General features: G+C 36.0%; 1 protein-coding gene across 3 annotated transcripts; it reads right to left on the minus strand.

Annotated features, from left to right (window-relative positions):
- Positions 1-64: 64 nt before the first annotated feature.
- LOC102227103 (rod cGMP-specific 3',5'-cyclic phosphodiesterase subunit alpha) lies at positions 65-23,805 on the minus strand. 3 transcript variants are annotated; one of them, XM_023328876.1, is made up of 24 exons: positions 23,736-23,805; positions 22,324-22,660; positions 21,524-21,665; positions 19,428-19,580; positions 19,089-19,178; positions 18,721-18,861; positions 17,506-17,580; positions 16,203-16,267; positions 15,679-15,745; positions 14,434-14,481; positions 13,408-13,557; positions 11,710-11,853; positions 10,984-11,049; positions 9,757-9,903; positions 9,098-9,205; positions 8,472-8,581; positions 7,617-7,704; positions 7,211-7,311; positions 5,551-5,658; positions 5,408-5,471; positions 3,698-3,772; positions 1,120-1,203; positions 845-1,013; positions 65-693 (listed from the first exon to the last, which is right to left on the minus strand). In XM_023328876.1, exons 2-24 carry the CDS (start codon positions 22,650-22,652, stop codon positions 656-658), a joined length of 2,562 nt encoding a protein of 853 aa, XP_023184644.1. In that variant the 5' UTR covers positions 22,653-22,660; positions 23,736-23,805; the 3' UTR covers positions 65-655. The 3 variants fall into 3 exon arrangements, with proteins under 3 accessions (XP_023184644.1, XP_023184643.1, XP_014327838.1); XM_023328875.1 differs by having other exon boundaries at positions 65-696; XM_014472352.2 differs by having other exon boundaries at positions 65-696; positions 22,324-22,657; positions 23,736-23,775.
- Positions 23,806-23,967: the final 162 nt, after the last annotated feature.

Consider the following 23,967-nt stretch of genomic DNA (forward strand, 5'->3'; position numbering starts at 1 on the left):
ATGCTTATTTTTTCCTCATATGATGAATTGTTCATATAATCATTAAAGATGCTCCAGTCAATAGAATCAGAGAAGAGATTTTAATATACAGAGCACAGAAACATTAATGACGCAAAGCTGAGAAAAACTCAACAAATGCCCTTCATACAAGCTATTACCTTTTATCTGCAAAAACATAAAATATTGCTTATTTTACAGCATGAAGACATGTCAAATGTATCAAGACGTGTCAGTAATACAAAATTAATGACATTTAAGCTGAACTTTGGTAACCTAACTGTTTTTAAAGCATCTTGAAAGAAAAAAAAATCTAATAGCCTGCACTGTTTTGGTTAATGTCACAACATAACTATAATCAATTCATAGAGGCCAGCAAAGTATTGCTGCATCAAAAAACTGGAGTATAGAAAAGGCTCCCTTTATGATAAATATTCTCTGTTTTATGTATGATTTTCAGAAAAAAGCTAAATTCTGGCAAGAAAAAAAAACAGCGCAGAGAAAGAGCAGAAGAGAAAAAGTAAAAAGTTGATTTAAGATGCAAGTAAGTTAGAAAGCTAAAATGACTTTTCTGGAAGATCATTTGTTTTTCAGAGTGAGTTTAGACAGACCTCAAGCTATACACTACAAACATACAGCTGGGGTGACAACAGACTTCCTAGCTTAGAACACAAGTCTTTGACTGGGATGCACTTGCTGCTGGAAAAAGGAAGGAAGGAAGAAAAAAAAGAAAGACAGATGAGAAGTTACTTTCATGATTCCACCTCTTTGAAACAGTTTGCATCCTGAACTTTATCTTAAACATGCTACACCTGACTTTTTGGTCCCATTTGGGGTTCTCTCCTACCTTGCTTAGCTGCTGCAGCGCTCTGAGCTGCCTCCTCTTTGGCCTTCTTAGCTGCCTCGATGGCCGCCAGTTTGGCCTCGTGCTGCTCCTTGAGGGCGTTCCACTCCTTCCTGTTGTTCATGAGACGGTCCAGCATGGGCGTGATCTCCACGTGGAAACGGCTGAACTCCTGGGTAAGTTAGGAAGTTATCAAAAACACTCTGTGTAGTTGCCACATAAGGAACATCAAACTTAAAGGAATAACTTGTTTGAATTTCTAAGATATGATGTGAGACCTTGTATACAAATGCGCAAACAAAGTCAATGAAACCACACTGCAACTTTGGAAGGTCGTCCGCTTTGTTTCGGTCCATCATCGGCTGAAGGAGAGAAAGAAGGTAACACATCAATGAACCAAAGACTAAACTCTTGTCATTACTTTTACAGTGATGTTCAATAAATAAAGTAGAATCTTTTCATGCAGTTTCTGGCTTTAGTACATAATTATGAAATTATATATCTTATGTCTTTTTTATACATTACCACATCTGACTCTTATTTGGTTGTGAGATATATTTTATATAAATTACCAGAAAACCTTTCATCTTTTTAGTTTGCTGGATTTAAATGAGGCATGGTTTGAGAGTTATTTTGTGTTTAAAGATAAGCTTCAATAATCTATTTTGGGTTTTTTTCTACACAGTACTCATTTTGCTTTTTCTTAGTTTTGAAGCTGTAGCTCTTTTATCTGTAGCAGACAGAGGACGAGGGTCTTGCATTTTGAAAGGGCAAAACAGAAATTTTGTTACCAAGGTTAAAAGATTTTCTAAATATTTCACTGGATAGACAATTTGTGCTTTAAATGTTTGGAGGTTTATAAGGTTTATAACTGCAGGACTTTTACATTAAATGTCTGGATTTAATGTTGGGCATGGATGAATCATTTCATCCTTCAAACTTCAACCCATTCAAATGAAAGTTTATCTAAAACAGCCCGGTCAGAGTTACAGTGGGGAACGCATCTCCAGAGATCAACGGATGAGAAATGGTTTGCACCTTGGACTGATGTCAATTACATTAACTGCAACATTTGAAAGGTGATCCAGAAACTGCCTGTAACATCAACTTTTAATACCACCACTCACAACCAATTACTTCCTATTTGAAGATTCTTTTCACTGTCAATAACATATTATTTCTGTGTTTCGTTCTCCAGAGTCTATGGCAACTCTCTTTAGAATGTAAACTGTTTAATAATACGCTTAAATGAAGCCGATAGAGGTCAACAGAAAAGCAGATGGGTTGGTAAATAAGCGGTGGTTCTAGTAGAACAAGAGGAATGGAGGTTCTGTGGATAGACTGTCTCTGCAGTCTATCCACTGTCCTTTCTGTAATTTTGTTAATCTGCAAGGATGGTTAAAATATATTGGTCCTTCACAGCTTAAACTTGTACCCAGATAGAAAAAAATAACTGAAAAATAAGCTATGTTTTATCATGTAGCCTTTCAGTACTTACAATGTTTATTCAAATGTAGATTTAGCAGACCACTTATCTTCCCTCAAATAAGAAAAAAAAACATGTACTTGAGCAGCACATTCAACTTTGAATTTCTGTGACAAGCTCAACCTGAACACAATTGCAAGTAAAAGTTACCACCCACACATTTTTGGAAAAAAAAAAAAAAAACAGCTTAAGTGCCCCAGCCTCTGCAAAGTCCCATCAGGCAGTGGTGAGTCACAGATTTCTCTCCTGGAAAAGTGCAAACTGTACCAAAATGAAAAGTTTTCCCTCCTGATAGATGCTATTAAATTTGGAGGTGAAAACGTGTAGGATGGCGCTTCGAACGCTCGGAACGTCTCAAGGACATGAGGGAACAAAACTGAGGAAGCTGTGGAGAGCCAGGGAAGGTACGGTCGGCTGGGTCAAGGCCACGGTGACCGATCTTTCTGAATCAGTGCTTCACATAATGGCTTCTCTCTGCTCAACACTGCCACCATAGGGAATTTAATCTGTCTGTTCATTTGGTTTGTGTTTCTGTTGCTTACTCTCTGTACTCATCGTGTCCTTCTCTTTCTTTGGCTGGGGAGCTAAAAGAAGGCCTTATCCTGCTTTATACCCACGGGCCCTTCCAGTCATTTTTTCTCCTCTCATTAAAATGTATTAAAAAGAAGAAAAATAAGTCAGTTGGAAAAACTAATTATAAAAAAATAACTGAAATACTTCATAGTTTGAGATTTTCAGGTTTAAATACGAGAAAAAAAATATTTTACTTAAGTGCAAGGTCTCCTCACTGCCTTGTTTCTTAAATTTTGTTATTAAGTAGTCACATTGGATTAGATTTTTGTATGAAAATATTTTTTCAGTATTTTAAGGCTTTGAATACTTCTTTACCAGGAAGCTCAAAAATATGACTGGAATGTAAATGTGTGTCCATAGTTTATTGTTTTCCTTGTATGTGGTTTGTGACATGGAGTTCTAACTGTGGTGTTACAAGAATGACCTTTAAGCTTTGTATGAACTGTTTTTCTCAGCAGAAGAGAAAAACAGTCTTCACAGACTAAGAGTCTTGCACATAAATTATTTTAAAGGTCATGTATAACATGATTATTGATATATCCAACTAAAGTCACTGTTGCTTGGCTAAAAAAAACTTTGGTTGTAGTTTTGTGATAGCAGAAAAGCCATTAAGATTCAGAATCTTTAGCAGCATGAATTATCCTGACAGCAACAGGTCTAATATGTCAAAGTGCAAATGCTGAAGAAATTTCAGCAAATTTGACATAAAGGTAACAGATCAATCATCCCATATCACAGCATATGTGGAACTATTGTATTGTAAATCCAGCTTGGCGTATTTTTTGTTGAATTCTTACAATAGGTTGCTGTTCCAAGACGGTCCTCTCCAAATCTCCCTGCTCCCAGAACTCTGCAGCCACAGACAGAGCCACCTAGAGGAAGAGTTGAGATGTGTATTCAGTCATCTTGCAGATATTTTTGGTCTCCAATGCATGCATAAAGGAAGCATATAATTTTTAAAGCACAAAGAATACTCTTGTTTGAGAAACTGGAGATTACCCATCTCAATTTCCTTTGATATAAGTTTGAATTTTAGGGGCTCTTGTACTCAACAAAGATATAAAACTGTAAATGGACCAACATTTATACAATGCTGACATAATAGATCTTTCCCCTCCATGTTGTTCAAATCATTCTTTAAAGCTTTTACAATATCCACAATGAGAAGGGTATTTGCAGATCACGAGGCAGCTTTCTGGCTTTGTGTCTTTGATGAAATGAAAGCCCATATTATCTGCCCTCGCAAACCAAAAAACTCTGCAGAGCAAGAACTGTTGAATAATATGTAAATTCTGTATTCAGCACAGCACACCCATTTTGAAAGAGTTAGTCATCAAGCCGGTTCTGAAGGAACAATTGCTCCAAGGCTTGTACAGAGACACTGCAGTTTTTTATCCAGAACCGGATGAAAAGCACAAAATATCACCCAATACAACGGCAGCAGCAAAATTTCTTGCACAGCAGTTCAGGCTTTTGTCTCCAAGTAATGTTATGAACAAGACTGTCTACCATCTGAACATCTTTTGAGATTTCCGTCCAGATATTTAACAGCTATTAAGATGTGGGGTTAGTTTTATATGTTTCTTTTTAAAGTCTGGATTATATTAGGTTCCATTATCCAGTCTCTGTTCAATAACAAAATTACAGAGGTTGTTATGCAGCAACTACAGTTTTTAAACATGATAAAGAGAAAGCTCAGTTGTTCCTATATATTTTTGTTTGTTTTTGAGCAAGATTTGACAAAGACATAGTTATCCTAGTGTATGTAACCATCTGATTAGCAGCAGCAATTATAAGAGATCTCTGTCATTATTGCAGCATTTATGAAATAGATACACTTTTGGAAATCCTAACTGAGTTAAAGTAGGAAATGTTTAGTCTGATTCAATGTCAAACAGTGATGAAAAATATTACTTGTTATGCAGTGTATGTAAGCATCTATTTTTAACTGTAATTTTTCGATCTCTATGCTTTAAAAGACCACCTAATTTTCCTTTAGATGCAGCATTGACGCATTTGCCATAAAACTTCAGTCTGTGTTTACAATGAATAATACGAAGCAGGTGTTACTGAAAATGAACACATTTTGTGAGGCTGTTACAGCCAAATAAAGGTAAAAAATGACCATCAAGCACTGCCTGTCGAGTGGCCAGATAGGCTTGCTGTTCATGTTGATATGCAATAGTTGCTGGCTTGAAGGCAATGTGCACATTACATATTTCACTAAAATAAGATGCTGAGACTGGCAGGCGGTGATGAGGAGAATGAAAAGCAGCAGGTTGCTTTTTGATGCATGAGGCCATCAGGAATCACCGCTGAACGCTGCTGAGAAAAATGGTAGCGCTGACAAAATACCATTCACTCCCTACTCTATCTTAGGTTCTCGCAGAGTTTGTGCCTGAGTGTGTGTTTTATCACCATTAAGAGATAGTTGTGAGCTACACTGCAGAGCTACTTTATACCTACAATCCTAAAATTCCCTGTAAGAAGAGCATCCATGGATCTACCTTGCTCTGGATTTCCCAAGGTTTGGCAATGGCAGAAAGATCACAGGCAGTCATCATCATGGCCCTGCAAACATGACACAGTACAGAGACCTAACTGTCTTTGTTTCCCTATGGAACATTTATTTTAGCACATTTCTGCTTACATGACAATCTCTTTGCGGGTGGTCTCAAGCATCATGTATTTGGTCCAATCGTTCCAGTTCTCGTAGGTTTTTGACTGGTCAACGATCTTCTGGAACATCGTTCTCTTTCTGCACAGGAGCACAACAACAAACAGATTTCATTTCTGACAGCTGAGATGAGAGAATACCTGGAAACTTCCTCAGAATAAAGAGTTCTCATTTAATTTATACACAAATTTGACATAGTTATTTTAAGGAAGATTTACTTAAATATTTAAAGAATTTTATAACAATGAGATGTGATTTTTTTTTAAAGTGATAATCAAAGACATGACTGAATATATTTTGAAATAAACACAGATATTGCCTCTTAAAATGAAATTAAGGTGCTGCTTCTGATCTGGGAGCCAGGTCATGCTTCAACCATACATCAATCATTTGGCATTGATATTTATATCTGCCTTCTCCATTCACCACACTTTATCTAATCTTTATCTTTTATCATTTAGTTTCTATTTTTACTTAGAAATTAGGGAGTACTCACTACTTTCACAAATTTAGAACTTACTTCGAAAATACACAGGATAATTATTTATACTTATCTAGCAACCCAAAACAGGGATTAGAACAAACTTAGAATCCAGAAAAACCACCTCGGAACTGGAGTATCTATTTTATATATTTTAGATCAACATTATTAGATTCTTTTTCTTCTTTTGCTCTTTCTTTTTGGCTTATTATATTGTTTTTGTATTTCATTTTAATTCATGTAAAGCACTTTGAATTGCCTTGTTGCTGAAAATGTGCTATATAAATAAAATTACATGACCTTACCTTACTTTCATCCCACTCATCATCCTTATAACTTTTTAATGCACATTTTTCATACCATTTATCCTCCTAATTCATCTTTACAACCTCTTTCCAGCCCCCTCATCCAACTGATCCCTCTTCATGATACCTTTTTCAATATATTTATCTTTCTCAGCCCTGTTTATAACTCCCTCTCATCCTGTTGTCCTTCTAATCTATTTTAATGACCAGTTTTGAAACCATTTATTCTCACCAATGCTCTTCATATTTCCTTTTCACCTCGTTAATCCTCTTACACTGGTTACCCTTATCTGTTTATGCAAAGCCTTTTCATCTTCATCACCTCCCATTCATTTTCTGCTACCCCCTTCATCCCAATATTTTTTCCTAAACATCTTCATGACTTCTTCTGATGACAATCCCTACTTGTGTGGACATAAAAACTTTTTCACATGCATTCATCCAAGTTTGTTTAGTTTTTGTTTGCTTATACTACACTAATTCTCAACAAATATGCCCTAAAACCTAAACCTTAATTCAGTTTCACTTAGGTGATATTAAATTGTAATATTAGATTGATCCATTTCATTGCCATCCCTTAATATTCTATCATTATCAATTTAATCAGTCAATTCCAATTAGCTTTTTCTAAGGTTTTATCAGAGGGTTCCAAGGGAGTCGTACTAGTTGCTGCAATACAAATAAATTCCTACTCTAAAATCATGAGACTTTCCGGATGAAGCTCAAATGACTGATCCATGCATATGCCAAATCTCTCTACGTTAATTCCGATTACTGCAATTGACCCATATTGGGCTGTGGTCTTTTCCTTGTAAATGCAACTTAGAAATTATATTTTTGTACGAACTTGAAATAGAGAGCAAGGTCTGTGGCAATAATTGCGATGTCCATGAGGTGGATGACGATGTCATGCTGGCGGCGGTTCAGATTCTGATAAATGTTTAATGCCTGAAACACAAGAGAAAACGTCTCTTCAAATGATGGTACCAACATGTCACTCAGGCGAGGAGAAAGAGAATGTGTTGAGTGGTTGGGGTATAAGAAGCCTGGTTGGGCATATTACGAGTTTATTTTTCAGGAACAAAATGAGAAGTCTTAAGTCAATCACCCTACAAAATAAAATTATTCATTTTTATTATGCATAATAAAAATCATGCATAATAATTGTTTGGGTTAAATTTCTTACTTTTACCTTCTAAACTGCATGTTTTACAGGTGACCTATCAGGTGTGCAAGATCACTGGCCAGCATACCTCGTCTCTCAACAAAGTCTTGCCAAACTCCAGATGGTGTCTCTCCAGGATGGAAGAGCCGTGAAGTTTGGCCAGAGGATTACCCGACCTGGAGACACACACACAAATAGCATGAAGGGAGGTTACACTGTGATAAATCATGCATGTTAAAGCTCAGGGAGGGCCTGGCCTGGTGTGTTCACAGCTAATGGCAATACTCATTAGTTCATCCATCAGCAGGTGGAGCGAAGCAGCTGGAGATGTATCTAGTCAATAACAGATAACAGATGTCCTCTGTGTGTCATTACCTTTACCTAAAGAATCAAGATCAGGTCATCCTTATGAAGGACAGAAGGAGTGACAGGTGTATGTTGGACTCAATCAAACTGGCCTCAGAGTAATTCAACAATCTGATAACAATAAAGTTTTATTGGATGTAGCTTCTGCTCATGAAAAATGTGGGTCATTAGAGCAACAACAAAAAATCTAAACTATTTATTATACTCCATACAATTTTTGACTTCAATTTATATCGCACACGCCTGGATTGTGAGTTGAAAACACTCCTTTTACTTTTTCATTCAGTACTGGTTTCATTTGAACAATTTGTTTTTTGTCACATAATGACTGAACAGCATCCAACTCAATTAATGACAATGAAAAAAAAGGATTGGTTGCAAAGGTTTGAATTTATAATGGAGTTTCTCTCATTGTCACAAGGTGAAAATTATGTGCTCCAAGACATACAGTCATTTTCAATAACGCACAGTATATGTAAATGTTCTGATGTCAGTCCTCTTTTAGCTTATGAAACTAGTTGCAGATTAATCCCATCATGCATCTGTGCTGTTTCCCCCTCAGTCCTGCAGCTCTTACTTCATCTGGTACAAGTTGTTGGTTCCTCTGTGGTCGATATCATGACAGAATCCAGCAGTCACCATTGCCATGCACTCCAGGTCTGTGTAGTAACGCTTCAGATCACCTGTCTGAGAGCACAAACAACCAAACAGTCAGACAGAAATAGAAATGCGGGGTTAAAACGGGGCCAGCAATACAAAGAACTACACATGATTCAGTCTCACGAACAAATAAGAGTTTTCCTTACAGGTCCAGATTGTAGGAACAACAATGACAATAAATAATGCTCTGTTCAGACAAGACTTCTCATTTAAAGACATAGTCCATTACCTTTATCGTTTTCCCTTTTCTTAGTCTTCTAAATGCACATAAAAATTATCCCGTTCACGCTCTTTTTTACAAAACATTACAGGAAATCACAGAGGAGTAAGGACTGAGAAAGAGCAGGGAAGAGAAGAAATTATTATCTTTATCACCTTAAAGAGCCTTAAATCAGGGAAAAAATGAAGGGCAGGCTAAATGAAAGAGTGGGTGTAAAGCCTTAGAGGAGGAAGGGGAGCATGAGGTGAGGAACTGATGAGCACTTAAGGAACGAAGGAAATAGGAAGGAGGTGGAGGAATGAGTCAGACTAGCTGTGTGAGACCATCAGCAATGTGAACATGGTCTGTCCAACGTTGAATCCGTGTCTCCAGTTGTGATAGGTGATCTTCCTGTAGCCTTTACTGAGAGAGTACATAAATCTCACCAAAGCCTGTGCGATAAAAACAGATAAAATAAGGTAAAGCTCTTATTCTAATTGTATAACACTGATGTTTGATGCATAAAGCTAGCATTGTTGCTAGAATTACTTATGTATTATCATAGCTCTTATGAAGCCTGCAGAGCTGGGAAAATATTAAATTCAGCACATTGATACTGATATTATCATAAAGTTTGTTTGGTAACTTCTTTGCATTTTCAAGTAATTCTTAAAAATAAATTTAAGATTTGCTTGCAACACACTTAGGAAAATATGGCTGCATGATCTCCATTCAGCCCTTCTGTAGAGATTCTAGTTTTGTCCCTGTGAGCCTTGGAATTATCCAGTTGGGTAAAATTAGCAAAAAATAGTGCTAGAACATGACTAGCTCTACAGCTGTAACTTTCAGAACACAGGCTGTTATTTTTAAAGAACATTTCAGTGTGTTGCAGAGTCCTGTTGCCTTTCTGATGTTAAAAATTCTGTGCCAAGAAAGAATTTCCTCCATCTTAGCACTAAACATAATTAAGACATGCAGCAGTACCAGTAAAGAAAGCACTGACCTCTCTGGGAATGTGAAACTTGTCCACCACTTTCAGCTCATAGTACATCTTAATGCCACATTTCACCAGATCCAACTCACTGTGATCAAAGTCACAGAAGTGAAACTCGAAGATCTCAGCTTTCTTAGAGTTTGGCAGAACTTCAGACTGTGGAATAAAACATAAATATGAACATTTTACGTCTGGAGATTTTTTAAACGTTTAATCTACAAACCTCTACATAATTTATTTTGATGTTATGTGACAGACTAGCACATATAACACATTTTTGAAGAGAAAGAATAAAAATTTGTGTTTTTCAATTTAAAAAAGAACTGAAAATGAGCTATAAGCATTTGTATTAAGTCTCTTCACTTTCCTTATCCAGGAGAGCATCAGGGGTACAGCAAACAGGTGCATGTTAACTCTAAAAGCTGCAGAAGTCCATTGACAGGACAGTTATTAGTGGTGCACTACATGAATCTGGCTTTTAGGAACTGAAAAGGAAAGTCACTGTTAAAAGAAAAAGCTACAGTTTGCTAAAGCCATAGGGGACACAGGAAACATGAAGGAAGGCGATAAACACACAAATGCTACAGTGAAATATGTTGGTGGCAGCAAGATGTTGTAGGAAACGCTTTAATTCAAGATGGTCAGGGAATGGATCAGAAGATGGATGGTGGTAAATACAGGCCAGGCCTGAAAGCTTAAATCTGGGGTGAAAATTCAGCAAAACCAGAGCAACAATGTAATCTTTTACCCTAAAGCATATTCATGTCTTAGAATGGGCAAGTCAAAATCAGTACCTAAATTCAACTGAGAATCGTTGGCTCAATTGAGTTACAATTTAATGATTGCATATTCTTTTAATATAATCTGATTGAGCTTGAGCCATTTTGCAAGGAAAAATAGGAAAAAATGTAGCTGTAGTGTTTACCCAGAGGAGGATGAAGTAAAAAAAAACTCAAATTTTCAGATTTTGTGTAGTAAAAACTTAAAATAATGTGTCATATTCCATCCATAATTATGTGCCATTTTGTGTTGGTCTGTCACAGTAAAACACAAATTAAAAGTATAAGCAACACACATTGAAATTTCTGGATGTAACACCAGAAAAGATGTAAAATCCTTGTCACTCTACAACTGAAATTACAAGTTAGACAGGAAAGTATGAATCTTTGCTATATATTCATACTATATATTGCATGTTGTTGTTTTTTTTCCTTTAATGACATGCTCAGTGCTTACCAGAATCTCCTGTAGGTCCTCCTCCTCACACTCATCTGGTTCTTTTCCCCATCTCGCTCTGGTGTCCTGCAGAAACATACATCATAAACACTCACCTTGGATGAAACTGTACAGCATCAATCAGCTCACTCCTGATCTAAGGTCAAAATAGGTGATCTCCCTTAGCTTTTGTTCTCTTTCTACCCTCTGACAAATCACCTCATAGAAAATCTGACAGCTTATTTCATCTTATAGATGATGCTTGCCTCCATTTAATATCACCTACATCAAAAAGCTGCTTCTAAACTGACTTGGTCGACTCTGTTTCAGGGAAGCTTATAGTTTTTAAATTCTTAGTGTCACAACAGTCTTGTGAAACTGTTGTGACATGATTTCATAGCATTGCCTTAATAAAATAATATAAATAATTGAAATCACAATAGTGGTATTTTTAAATGTAAAACTCATCGATCTACAAACACATTTATTTTGTGTTTAGCAAGAAATCATTCCACAAAATATCTGAACCTTTTATGTCATAAAACTAATTTCTTTATCACTCATCAGTTTCATAGTTGTTACTCATATGGGACAAGAGGCATTGAAAACTGTTGAATTCTAGTAGAATTAAAACATTTTTAATAAAATGATATATTTTAAATGTGCCCTCTGTTAATACCCTCCCAACCCCCTCTACTCAATTTGACAATGAACACCAGGTCTTTTTCCTTTAATTTATTTACTAACCAGTATGTTCTGGATTTCGTCCTTGCGACACTTGACATGGTACAGCACCATGTCCTGGAAGATGTCCTTCCTGTTCTCCAGCTTGTTCATCTTGTCGTATGTGTCAGTGTTCAGCACAGACCAGCCCAGGAACTGGGTCAGAGACTGGACACAAGTGTGACAGAGAGGAAAAGCAAAGACTTCTCACTTTCTACACATGATAGAATTAATGTTCCAAATTTTGGGTGGAAAAATTTACATTTAGCAACATTTGTGCAAATAGAGAACACTGAAAGCTGCTGCTTAATTAATATAAATTTTCATTTATTTGTCAGTTTGACCATTTTGTTGATTATTGCTGTATTACTGGTTTTATAAACAGTCAAGTTAGAACTTGTCCATTAGAAATATTTTGGAAAGATGTTCGAATTTTTGTTTTCTAAGTCTTGTGTACAGTAATAGAATTTGGAACAATTTAATGGCTGCGAGAACAAAACTGAGGAAAAAGAAGCAAATTTCTGTTGTTTCCAAAGAGGAGCACTTGCTTTGCGGTTTGTTGCTCTAATAATGATAACAATCACAGATTTTATTTGAGCATGTCTTTTTAAGATTCAAGGTTACCTTACAAAAATGAGTAAATAAATTATAAAATAATCAATAAGCCATTACTTAAAAATGGCTTATTGATTTGACAATGAGCTGTTGTCAGACGAGATTTGACAACAGTTCAGTGTAGGTTTGAGAAGCCAGTTTGAATTGAATTAGATTATCTAAAATATTCAAAACAGAATGCAGCTTGATAAATTAAAATACCTAGATGCAATGCTACGTTATTTGCAAATCATCCAATCACCAAGGTGCCAAGAGGACCATTAATTTTCTTTGAGTTTTATTGGCTTTACCCTCAAGAGAGGAGATAAGGACGACTATAAATATTAGTGTCTGTGCAAGTGCCATAATCTTTTCCACTGTGCATATTCATCCATGCTAAGGTATATTTATTATTTGAACAATTGAAATAGGCATTTGCATGTGTTTTTAGAGGAGATCTTAAGTATTTGTGCACTTCAGCTATTCTTGGGTAGTTGTGGTCCCTAACTTCCACAAATACTGGGGATTTACAGTATTGTTAAGTCAGCCATAAAATCATCTTTCTGTCTTCTGAAGCTTGTGCCCAAAATGGGTTATCAACATGACATTTACCCCAAACAGAACAGAAAATCTATAAGAAAATGGCTGAGAAAGTAAAGAATGAAGATATTCCAACGTCCTAGTCAAAGTGCAGGCCCTAACCTCATAGAGTAGAGATCACAACAAAACTATCCTCACACCTCAATAAAATTAAACTAATGTTATGGAGGAGTGGAGCATAATTTCCTGATGGAATATGCAGAAAGTCTCTTTTTCCCTGCAACTACAGCTTCAGGATCTTCAATAAAAATGGAAATAAAGAGTTTCTTAAATTTGACTTCGCCCATATAGTGAAATGTTCTTAGTCAGACAATAAGTTAAAGATGACTTAAGAATTAAAAGCTTAATTCGATGAGAAAAGACTGCTGAAGATCAAACTGTCATGACTTAAGTTTGTGAGTTACACAGTAAAACATCAGTGGAAAGCCCTCAGGCTCAGTGATAAATAATGCAGAGTGTCTGAATGGCCTGTAGTATATTTATAAACCAGTGACTCAGTGCAGCCACACACACAAGCAGAACCTTTACCTCCATCAGCGTTTCATCCATTTCATCAAAGGGTTTCCCATCCTTCCTGTTATAGAACGTGGCCACACCCACTATTTCTTCTTTCTTGTTGACAATTGGCATGGACAGGACGTTCTTAATGGTCCAGCCAGACTCGTCCAGCGGCTCTGTCTGCAGATAAAGATACAGCCACATGCACAAACACAAACACAGACATACAAAATAATGCATCAACACAGGCTACATCTGGATTCTTGCCTAACAGGAAACATTATTGTTTAAAGGGAGGCTTTGAATTTTTAATATATGTAATATTATCACAGCCATATGAATCTTTGTTAAATAAACAAATATGAACATACTGTACAGCTAAGACATTTTCACAATAATATGGAAATAACTTTAATGTTTGTTATGTACATTTTTCATTTACTTGCATATGTGTTGAAATTGTGAGCATATACAAGAAACTGACACAATGAATTAATATTAAAATATTAATTCTGATTAATCAAACAATATAAATCTCAAATACTCGAGAGACCTTCAGACATGAGAACACTGTACGGCTTCAACTCTATTTAAAAACTGTGGGTTATGCTTCATAGACGGAACAGGAAACCGACCAGGCCTCTAACATTTCTGACAAGAAGAGTGATCAAACATTTATCCAGAATTAAGGCAGACATTTCTGTACAAAAACATGTGGTATCTCAACTTGATAACAGACATATGTTAGTAGAGATATATGTATATATTTAACATTGTATGTATTATCTTGACAGTGTATATTTTACAAAATTCATAATAAATTTATATTAGTGCTCTAATTTTTTGTTTTTAAATAGCACTGATATGTTCTGGTGTACATTCAATGTACTCCATAAAAGAAGTATTCAAATAAGTCCTTAAAAGTTCAAACTTCACAGAATATTTGTGCGGATGACATGGCTATGTAAGGGTCTAAAGTCCACTGTAGATTATAATTGAACATTAAGTGATTCAAACCAAGACATCAGGAACAAACATTGAAAAATGTTTTCTTACCTGGAAATTAAAAAACTCATCCTCAGCAGCATTCATGATGTTGCAAATCTGGACAGAAGCAACAAAAAAGCAAGAGGAGAGGTTCAATGTATGTTTAAGTCTACAATCTAAAACTAATATCTACTGTAACTGTGGCTGAAACAAAATAGACATATGGATTTGAAAAAAATAGGAAAATGGCTAGAGAAGAGAAGACATCAGCATGTTCTCCCATTGTAAATCCTCCAGATTCACCTTTTCAGACAGAAACACATGTTCATATAATTTCTAGCAGCTGACAAAGTTTTATCGCTCCACTTCTAATTTATTCGCATCCCAGTGTCAGAACAAAAACCATCAGTGTCACTTTGGCTTGTCGTTTTATACCCAATTTATGAATATGAGGCTTTGTAGAGACGTAAAGTTTTCACCTTTCACATAATAGCAACAGGAATGATAGCAAAGAGGGAAGATGATGAAGACTTGAAAAATGAAAAGCACCAAAGAAAATGATAGGATGGAAGGAAGACAGATGGTGAGGGGAGAACAGACGAGTAAGTCAGGTTCAGCACTTTAGGAAAAGCTCTCTTCGATTAATTACAATAGCCACAGAAATTACAATTCTACATCAGAGTGGTACGACGTGTCACACTTTTCATTTCTACAGCAGTGTTTACACTGACAGCTGTGTAATAATGCCTAATGGTGTCCTGTTCATCAAACCTCCAGCAGCATCCACTGGAGCAGTTTCAGGTTTTCTTTAAACATCTTTTTAGAGGACAGAATTTAACAAGACTTCTGTTCAGCAGAAATAAAAGCTTAGTTAAATCAAATGAAAATGAGAAATGATTTGATCATTTGTAGCCATACATTCTTTTGTAAGACAATTCTAATTTTTTTATGAGACACTTCTTTGACCAATTGTTTAGTTTTCGAAATTAATTCTAGTTTACTTTCTTGGCAGTAGACACAAATGTACTCTATTAGAGTAGAGTAAAGTGCCAGTAGGGACATTGGCAAATATCTCCCTTTGGACAGAAATTGGACCAAGACATGGATGTTTGTTAGTCAATAAAATATTAAAAAGAAATGTTTTATCATTAAAAACAAAATCAACAAAAAAATATGTTTTTCACTTTTTGAAATAGAGGTAAAGAGGGATGTGACTTTCTTATCAATATGTTTTATCATGTTTGAAATAAATCTCAAATTAACCTTAATTGAGACTTGCAAGTCAAAGCCTTAATAAGAGTCTGAGTCACTCACCAGCCCAGTTTCTGCAACATAAGTAGGTAAACCACTGACAAGAGCCCAGTGATCATCTGGAGGATTCCTGGGGATGAAAAATATGAAAAATAAAAGATATTTAATAAAAATGTTGATATAGAGAAAAAAATTGTTTTAAACGTTATGGTTAGTTAGTCACAGTGGTCATTTTTTTATTGTAAGACCCGTAATATTGTCTGTTGTTTCCACACTTCTTCTCAGAAGCCTCAGAAACAATTGTGTCTAGCCAGGCCTCATCCCTGAACAAACAACTTTCAGTATCTTGTTTTTGAAAAATTCGGGCCAGCAAGTGTCCTTAAGTGTCCTTATTTAATGTCCATTAATTACACATTTCAAATCTAAATAGAAATTACCTTATTTTATTTCATTTTAGACCAGATGGGAATGCTGTCAGATAGGGTATTGGATCACAGCCCATATTGCATGTCTTTCATCTTTCCAAACTCTTTGCTCTTTGCTGACTATTTGCTGCATCTCAAACCTAAATCAGTGTCTTGACTTACGGAATGACTTTAATGTCTTCTTTCCCATGGAGGATATAGTCAATCACTTTGTAGAAGACAATTTCCTGAGGAAGAAACAAAGAATTTACCAAGACATTTTATTACATGTAATGAGTGTGAACACATAGATCAAACCATTCACCTACAAGAACTGCAAAGTTCTTTCAAAGTATCACAGATACAACAACCTATTATCTCCCATGGATGGCATCTTAAAGTTTTAACATTTCTTAATGTGTTAAACTCTCAAGCATTGTAAAATGTCCCAATCTGATTGGCTGATCAGTTTGTCATAATGACTCCTCCCAGAAACTACTGGCTCAAAAGGCAGCTATTTTGTGAGGTTTACACAGAGAGATACAGGACCAGGACATCGAATGGCTCCTTAGGCCTTTTTTAACTTGTTAGATTCAGTTAAGGTAAACATTTTTTTTTTTTACCCCTCCAGGGGGTCTTTTGTGGGCTCTAGCGTCCCTTATATAAAAGTAGGGTGACAGGAAAGGGGAAGACATGCGGCAAATATTGTCAGGTCCGGGAGTCGAACCCACGTCAGCTGCATCAAGGACTCAAGGCCTCCAAACGTGGGTCTCGCTATCCCCTACGCCACCACGGCATGCCCAAACATTTTCATTTTTATTGTCTCCCCATTTGGAATCCAAAGTGAGGGCCATCTGTACTTTATAAAGGCCAGAACCACAATCTCCTCTTTTTTCCCCTCAGCCAACAGAGCTGATGTTGTAGCTAAAATTGTAATCATTTTAGTGATGCTAAATGCATTTTAATCTGAAAAATATATTGAAATCAATGATGAAAGAGTGGTTTATTTAATGTAAATTAGTATAGTTTAAAATACATGATAAAATGTTACATACAGAACAAATTCAATATTTTCCAAATGTTCCTGGCAAAATAAACTTTTTTAGTGATGCTTAACAAAAAACAAACAAGAACAGCAACACATATTCTATATATCACCCTTTAAGGTGTAGGATCTACTCTGTTGTTGATATGTACAATAATAATTGAATGATTAAGCAACAGTGTAAAGGTGAGCTCTACCAAGATTGATGCTGTAGAGTTAAGAGACCATGGAGAGTTAGCAAAATCAAAATAGTTTCAAGGCCATGGATGCTTCACAAACCTCTAGAAAGTCTGTCACCTTTTTTATGAAACCTTAAAATGATAAAGATGTAAAATATGGAACTGGCTCTGTAGATGTTGAAAGGTTTTCTCAAGAGAAGGTGTGACATTCAGATTAAAAGGTAAAGGAAAAGTATTTGTAGTGGCTATCTTTCATACGTACCCTGCCATCAGGAGTTTTGGGTCCATCGTATGGTGGAACTTCTCCCATCAGTACTGGCCACAAGTCAAAGAACTCCTGCAGGCAGACACAAAGTGAAAAAAAGGGATTTAAACATGAGCAAAAACAGATGATACTGTGGGTTATTTCTTATTTTTTGGATGCATTTAAATCTGTGTGTACAAAAGACTGCTAAAAACTGCATTGCTTTACAAGGATGTAAAAAAATAATTCTGTGTTTAGAAAAGCACTTAAAGATGTTTCTGTTCTTGTTTATTCTGGTTCAATAATGATGTTCCAGCATTGCACCATCTGTGCAGTCAGACGTGTGTTTGTTCACATTAAGCAGGTGTTTGGAATAAAATGGCAGCAGCTTGTAATAAGTGAGAGGCAATGCAAACAAGTAACATAATGTGTTGGTTATCAGAAATACACAATGAAGTTCATTAAACGTTTAAGCAGATTTAGAGTTGTAGATTGGACAGGAAAAAATATCACCTCCCGAAAGTTAAAATAAATATAGGAATGGAACAGAAAGGATTAGTATTATATAAAAGCAACAACATGTTGGTATAACCCAGCAAATTAATCCAAAGATACTGTATATTGCTTCACATAGGTATGCTTTGATACATAAGTTCGAATGACTTGACTTCTTCGTTCCTACTTTTATATAGTTAATGTACCTGTCTTTACAACTGGGGAAACTGAACACTAACATTAAACGGTTTCCCTGCTATATTAACGGAATTTAAACCTTTGCTCAAACTTTTTACAAACTGCTGTATTGAAAGCATTACATACTTATTGTGCTAAAATAGTTCTGACTGGACCAGTTTGACATGCATGTGATGGGGATGATTTCGCTTGGCCCATCTACTTTGCAAGTCTTAAATTTTTCATTTTTGGTTTAGTAATTCTAGAGGATTACAGAAAGGATGAGAGAAAAAAAAGTTCATAAAATAGTTGATTAGAGATTTTTTGAAGATAAAAAGCTCAAATCTCCCTGAAAGTCCAATTTATCCAGGGGAACTTGTCTTTTTCCTACCATTCCTGCCTAAATGAAGGCCCTTATTTTCTTGTTTTGAAGGTTTTAATTAAACAAAATATATATATTTTTTATATCTGATCACAAACAATTTATACTACTGTAATTGACACATATGACTTACAAACAACAGATTGGAATGTTTTGAGTTTGTATTAGTGAAAACCTACCTTAGTCTTAGTCATGTCCAGCAGACCAACAGAGTAGCGGTCACAGTTCAGGAAAGCTCTCACTGTGTACAAGGCCTTGTGGAACTGCCTCTCTATGTCTGTCAGCTCCTCAAATACCTTGCTGGCTGACCACAGCAGTACCTGAATAATGAAATAAAAGAAGAGATGGATTTTTACCAGCTCAGCTGCTGTTTTTTCCATATACTGACTAATAATAGTTTCTATATATGACAAAAGTTTATCTCTATATGTGTGTATATGTGAAAAGATGGCAACTAGACTTCCTTTAGTTTTGTAGTCAGATTATTTAGTCCATCATTTATGAATCTCAAATGCATCAAATTCTTCTTAATGAATCAGATTCTTACCTGACCCCTCCTCGTCTCGCAGTTGTGCAGGTAGCTCAGGTGGTAAACTCTCAGCACCAGGTTAGCAAAGTTAAGATATTTGTTTAGAGTCTGGAAGAAATAAGAACAGGTGGAGCAGATCATTTTATAGTTTTATTTTGCTTTCAATGTCTCCGGCGTCCAGTCAACCACTAATGCCTGCACTCTTAACATTTTAAAAATGAAGACGGGAGAACATGCTTTTGCAAAAAATCTAAGAAAACCTTGAAAAACACACATTTTCTTACTACATGACAGCGGTTCTACTTTTTGCTTCAGAACATTTATTTAACTATTTGTGCAAAGATTAAGACAGTTTACCTCCTCATCCTTGGCAGTGAAGCACGGTCCATCCAATTTATTGACCGCCATCAAGACCGCCACCATATCTTTACCATTCATAATGGGGATGGCGAGAATATTTTTGGTCTCATACTCAGTCAGTTCATCAACAAAATTACTGAAATGTGGACTCTATGAGCAGAAGCACACAAGAGATATCTTACTCCTTCAGTCTTAGGTCATTTAAGCTATAATGGTGAACAGCATTTATAGGTGGCAGCATAGTGTTAGTGAACACTGTGCTGCCACCTATAATTGCTACAAACTCAATTCACTCTGGAGGTTTTCCTCCTACTCTTCCTCCTCTCTAGATATGGTCATCAAATAGGATAATAACAAGGTTCTCTATGCATTATCATCTATACAACTAAAGTATTAATTACAAATAGAGCCTTTTGGTCAATGTATAATGCTTTTTAAAAGCCGAATGAAATAGCCAAAACAATTAGTGTTATGAATAGCTCTTTATGGAAATATGTTTTGACAACTTAGTTACATTGGAAATCAATTTAAAACTTTATTTTCTGCTGTAGAGTAGGCAGAGCTGTGTAGTGCAAAATGATAAGTCATTAGAAGGAAGTCTTGGATGATCTTGAATCAGCTTTGTAGAGGAAAGATTTTAACTTGTTCGAGTTTACCACAAAACACATTTCTGTCAGGCAGTTTTTTAGCTTTTCCCAGATGATTTACACTAAAACATTTTCTGAATTGAATTACATTTTGAGACTGTGTTGGTGGAAAATCAAAGATAGACAGAAGCTATGCAGCATCTTTTTAAATTTAAAGTCAAGAGTCACATTTCTTCACTTAATCTTTACAAGTTAAGGTTTTTAAATTCTGTAAAAATGTCACAAATTCAAGTTATTTCCACAGCAAAAGACAATGATGAGAACAAGAGCAGAGCAGCCCAAAGGTGTTATTGTGCTGAGTCGGGGAAAGTGGCTCAGGACTTGTGTGACCTATGGGAATAATCTGGGATCGCTCTAATTCTGGACAGATTAACTTGCTCCATGTTCAGGTTCTCTGTCTTACTTCCTCAAAGGCATAAACACACAGACAGTTATTGAGTAACTACACCTTAAATTATGAATTAAATCCATCCTGTAAATGATAGGATTGTTAAATTCAGTTGTAAGAGGGAAAGACAAATGATGATGGGAAATTTAGGACAGCGCTTAGTCACTCACTGCATAATCCCCACCTACGATGCAGCACAGGCCTCTGCTAGATTGGATTGGGATGGAAATAGCATGCAGAGACAGTGACTTCCAGTCTGTTACTAAAAAGCCATCCTTCATGCATTAGCAACATAAAGCCAATCAATTAAATAGAAACATTAGCTGTTCTTTTGTTGCCACTGGGAAAATTGAGCCTTGGAGTCTTTGATCGTTACAGTTTTCTTTTATCTGCTCATGTGAGGCTGTGACTTCACGGTCTGAGGTTTCGACCAGAATGAGGTTTGTTCTGTTATGGCTCACAAGGAAAGGAACAACAGGCAGACCTGACAGCATGAAGTGCCAGATGAAAAAAAATCAAAAAGGCAACAATTATCCCTGGTCTGTTGTCTTCATACATCAGCAGCTGAGCTCTCTAATCTCACATGAAAGGACACGATACAGAGAAGTACTTGTAATGCATCAGTTAAGTTTTGTCTTTTGCTTCACTACCGTACTAGTAAATGTCACAATAACACTTTGGGCAGGTGTGGGCATAGTGGGTGGATGTATTGAGGATCTGTGGGAGCATGATGGGTATATAAGAAAAAAAAAGCTTTGTGGCTATTTTAAATGTCAAAAGTATTCACTGTAATGAGATTGAGCTGGCTTTGGTTAAATGAAAGTTAAGTCGGCGGAACGGTGGGATCTTGGCGCCCTCTGGTGGTCAAACAGAAAGAAATATTCAACATGAACATTATAATTAAACTGTTTAATCAATCATACCAAAGATATTGAAGCATTATTAGCTGGTTTTTTTTTTTATCTTACTGTACCAGAGTTGTATAGTTTATCTTAGACAAAGTATGGATTTGAAAGTGACAATCAAAAAACCAATGAACCAAAGTCAAATTGACCTACCTGTGTCACGTCTGGAATGTTGACCATCTTCTTGCTCGTGGCCACATAACCCACTATGCCCATATCTAGTGGGTATACAATTTCACTTTCAGGTTGCACCAGGCATTCATCATATATTGCATCTTTATGGACGTTGAATAATCTAAAAGCCACAGAGAAAACATTAGGAAATATGTAATAAATGATGCAGTTGAGGGATGATTCTCTATGCCTTTTGTTGCATTTAATTTCCTAATGTAGTTTTTGCTTGCTTACATTTCTGTAAAAATATATTACCTTGTTTATGAATGATGATGTACAAATTAACTTGTCTTGCCTTCATAAAAAGCAAAGGGAAACTTAAAGTGTCAAAAATTGATGAAACTCACTAAATTAAAGACAAGCAATTAAGGCCTTGCTTTAAATGTGGGCCCTGAAGCACTGCAATTGATTAAACGCTCCACATTAGCACTAGCATAAGTGTATTGCTGTGCTGAATTCTAGAGGAACGTGAAATGTAGGAGTGGATCTACATAAAGCCTGTAAGTTAAAAAAAAACTGAATATATCTGGACATATCATAATCTACAACCTTAAACTTTGGTGTGGAAAACTTAAAATAAAACTGATCAGGAAATGAAACTTTACTTTAGCAACCTTTTTAACTGAGTTTTATCCTTTAGCTAAATATAGTTTTCAGGTTCTCAAGTTTCACAGATCCAGCTAGCATCTACATAGCTGCTAGGAAATGGAGTAGAGTATACATACTAAAAAAGTGTTGTTCAAAAAGAAACATTAATAATTAATAAAAGTTTCAGTGACCTTGTGGCAAGCTCAGCCACGCCATTCCTCTGCCGGTACATGAAGAGGCTCATCCGGTCAGCCCTCATCATGAAGCTGAGGTGCTTCATGAGCTTGAAGATCGAATGCTCAGTCTGCAAGTTGTCCTGTATGTCCCGTACCAGGTCAAAAAGAATCTCACTCTCATCCACCATGGTCAGATCATGGTAGGTTTTGATGTCCAACACAGGCTGCCGGTTGCTGTTCAGCAGGTCTGAGATTATTTGGGGCTTCAGATTCATGTCATAGTACTGCTTTGCGAATGCTGGGTTGGCATCCAGGAACTGCTCTGCTGCAGCTGCATCCACCATGGCTGCTGCTGTCAAATACAGCAGCAAAAAAACATTGTTTCAACACATGTGTTGATCTTCATAAACCAGTCAATATACACTAGACAATTTATTTAGCCCATGTCTGCAGTCAGACCGTTAACTAGTTTATCTTCCCACCACACATGAAGAATGGCAATGGAAGTAAAACACTCTCCAAAGCTCATTGTTAAGCTCACTGTGGCCAAGCAGCCATGACAGCCATTGAAGATAATCTTACTATCAACTGGCTGAGAAAGCATGGCAATAAAAAAAGTCTTGTCTATACCACCAAAACACATAAACAAATGTAATCTGCCAAATACAAAGAACTTTAACACTTTAATAATAGTGTTTTTGGGTGGAATGTCATTAAGATGGAACTTTTTGGTGACAAACACTAAAGGTGGATTTGACATACACAAAGGACATGAAAAATAAGAAAGATTGCTCATAGTAGAATGGTCTTTCATTTCCTCTATATGCTTTAACCTTGTAAAATATTGCAAGAGGAGATTAAATACTGTTGGCAAAAGGGGGTTGTTTATATTAACATATTAACAGCAGAAGTCCTAAGAATAGCATGTACATATTTACAAAAAGAAGAATGATCAGAAAAATGTTAGTTTTGCATGTCAGTTGTCTTTGATTCAGCTATTTTCTATTTTAAGGTTTTTGTTCTTTATAAAATATGTAATTTTCTTTACTGGGTCATTTGTTGTTAAGGTTGGACAATATTACCTGAAAATACAAAAAATAGACAAGTTGGAAATAACCACCTAATTTTAGAGGTTTTTTTTTTTTTGGACCATTCAGAGTCAGCGTTGTAATGTAGCATGCAGTAAATACAATAAAAATAGCCTTTTTAATATCTCTACTGGAGTAAATGAATAAATCTCACTAATTTAAAAGAAAGCAATTAATTAGCTTTGTACCAGCATCTACTTACTTTGGTGCTGTTATATCTTACTATTAATGTTACTTAAAATTAAAAATTAAAGTTATGATATCAATAACAGCATTGTTAATCACAAATACACCTCATGAGTGTAAATGACAATACCAAATTAAAGGAAACATTTGTACCTGTTAAGTCCTTGTATTGTCCCCCAGCAAAGTGTTTAATCCCTCTGTACTCCTTACCAACACAGGTGTCTGAGAAGAGAAAAGGGATTACAAGGATGGCTTTAAATGGTCATGTGTGGACATAATCCTGCATCCAATTATAAATATGCGGATTACAAAACCGACCAAAGTTTAATAACAATATAGGGGATTCGGCTGTCTTTCTCCAAACAGATATGGGTATTGGACCTTA

The sequence above is a fragment of the Xiphophorus maculatus genome, chromosome 23 (genome assembly GCF_002775205.1).
Source record: "Xiphophorus maculatus strain JP 163 A chromosome 23, X_maculatus-5.0-male, whole genome shotgun sequence".
Taxonomy (NCBI): domain Eukaryota; kingdom Metazoa; phylum Chordata; class Actinopteri; order Cyprinodontiformes; family Poeciliidae; genus Xiphophorus; species Xiphophorus maculatus.

What these genes read in the sequence shown, in the direction of transcription:
- LOC102227103 (XM_023328875.1), bottom strand. Translation starts at nt 22,652, where the DNA reads ATGGTGGATGCAGCTGCAGCAGAGCAGTTCCTGGATGCCAACCCAGCA. An exon ending in AGTTTCACATTCCCAGAGAG is followed by an intron (nt 9,206 to 9,756) that starts GTCAGTGCTTTC and finishes TTTATCGCACAG; the next exon opens with GCTTTGGTGAGATTTATGTA. An exon ending in TCTTGGAACAGCAACCTATT is followed by an intron (nt 1,204 to 3,697) that starts GTAAGAATTCAA and finishes TCTCTCCTTCAG; the next exon opens with CCGATGATGGACCGAAACAA.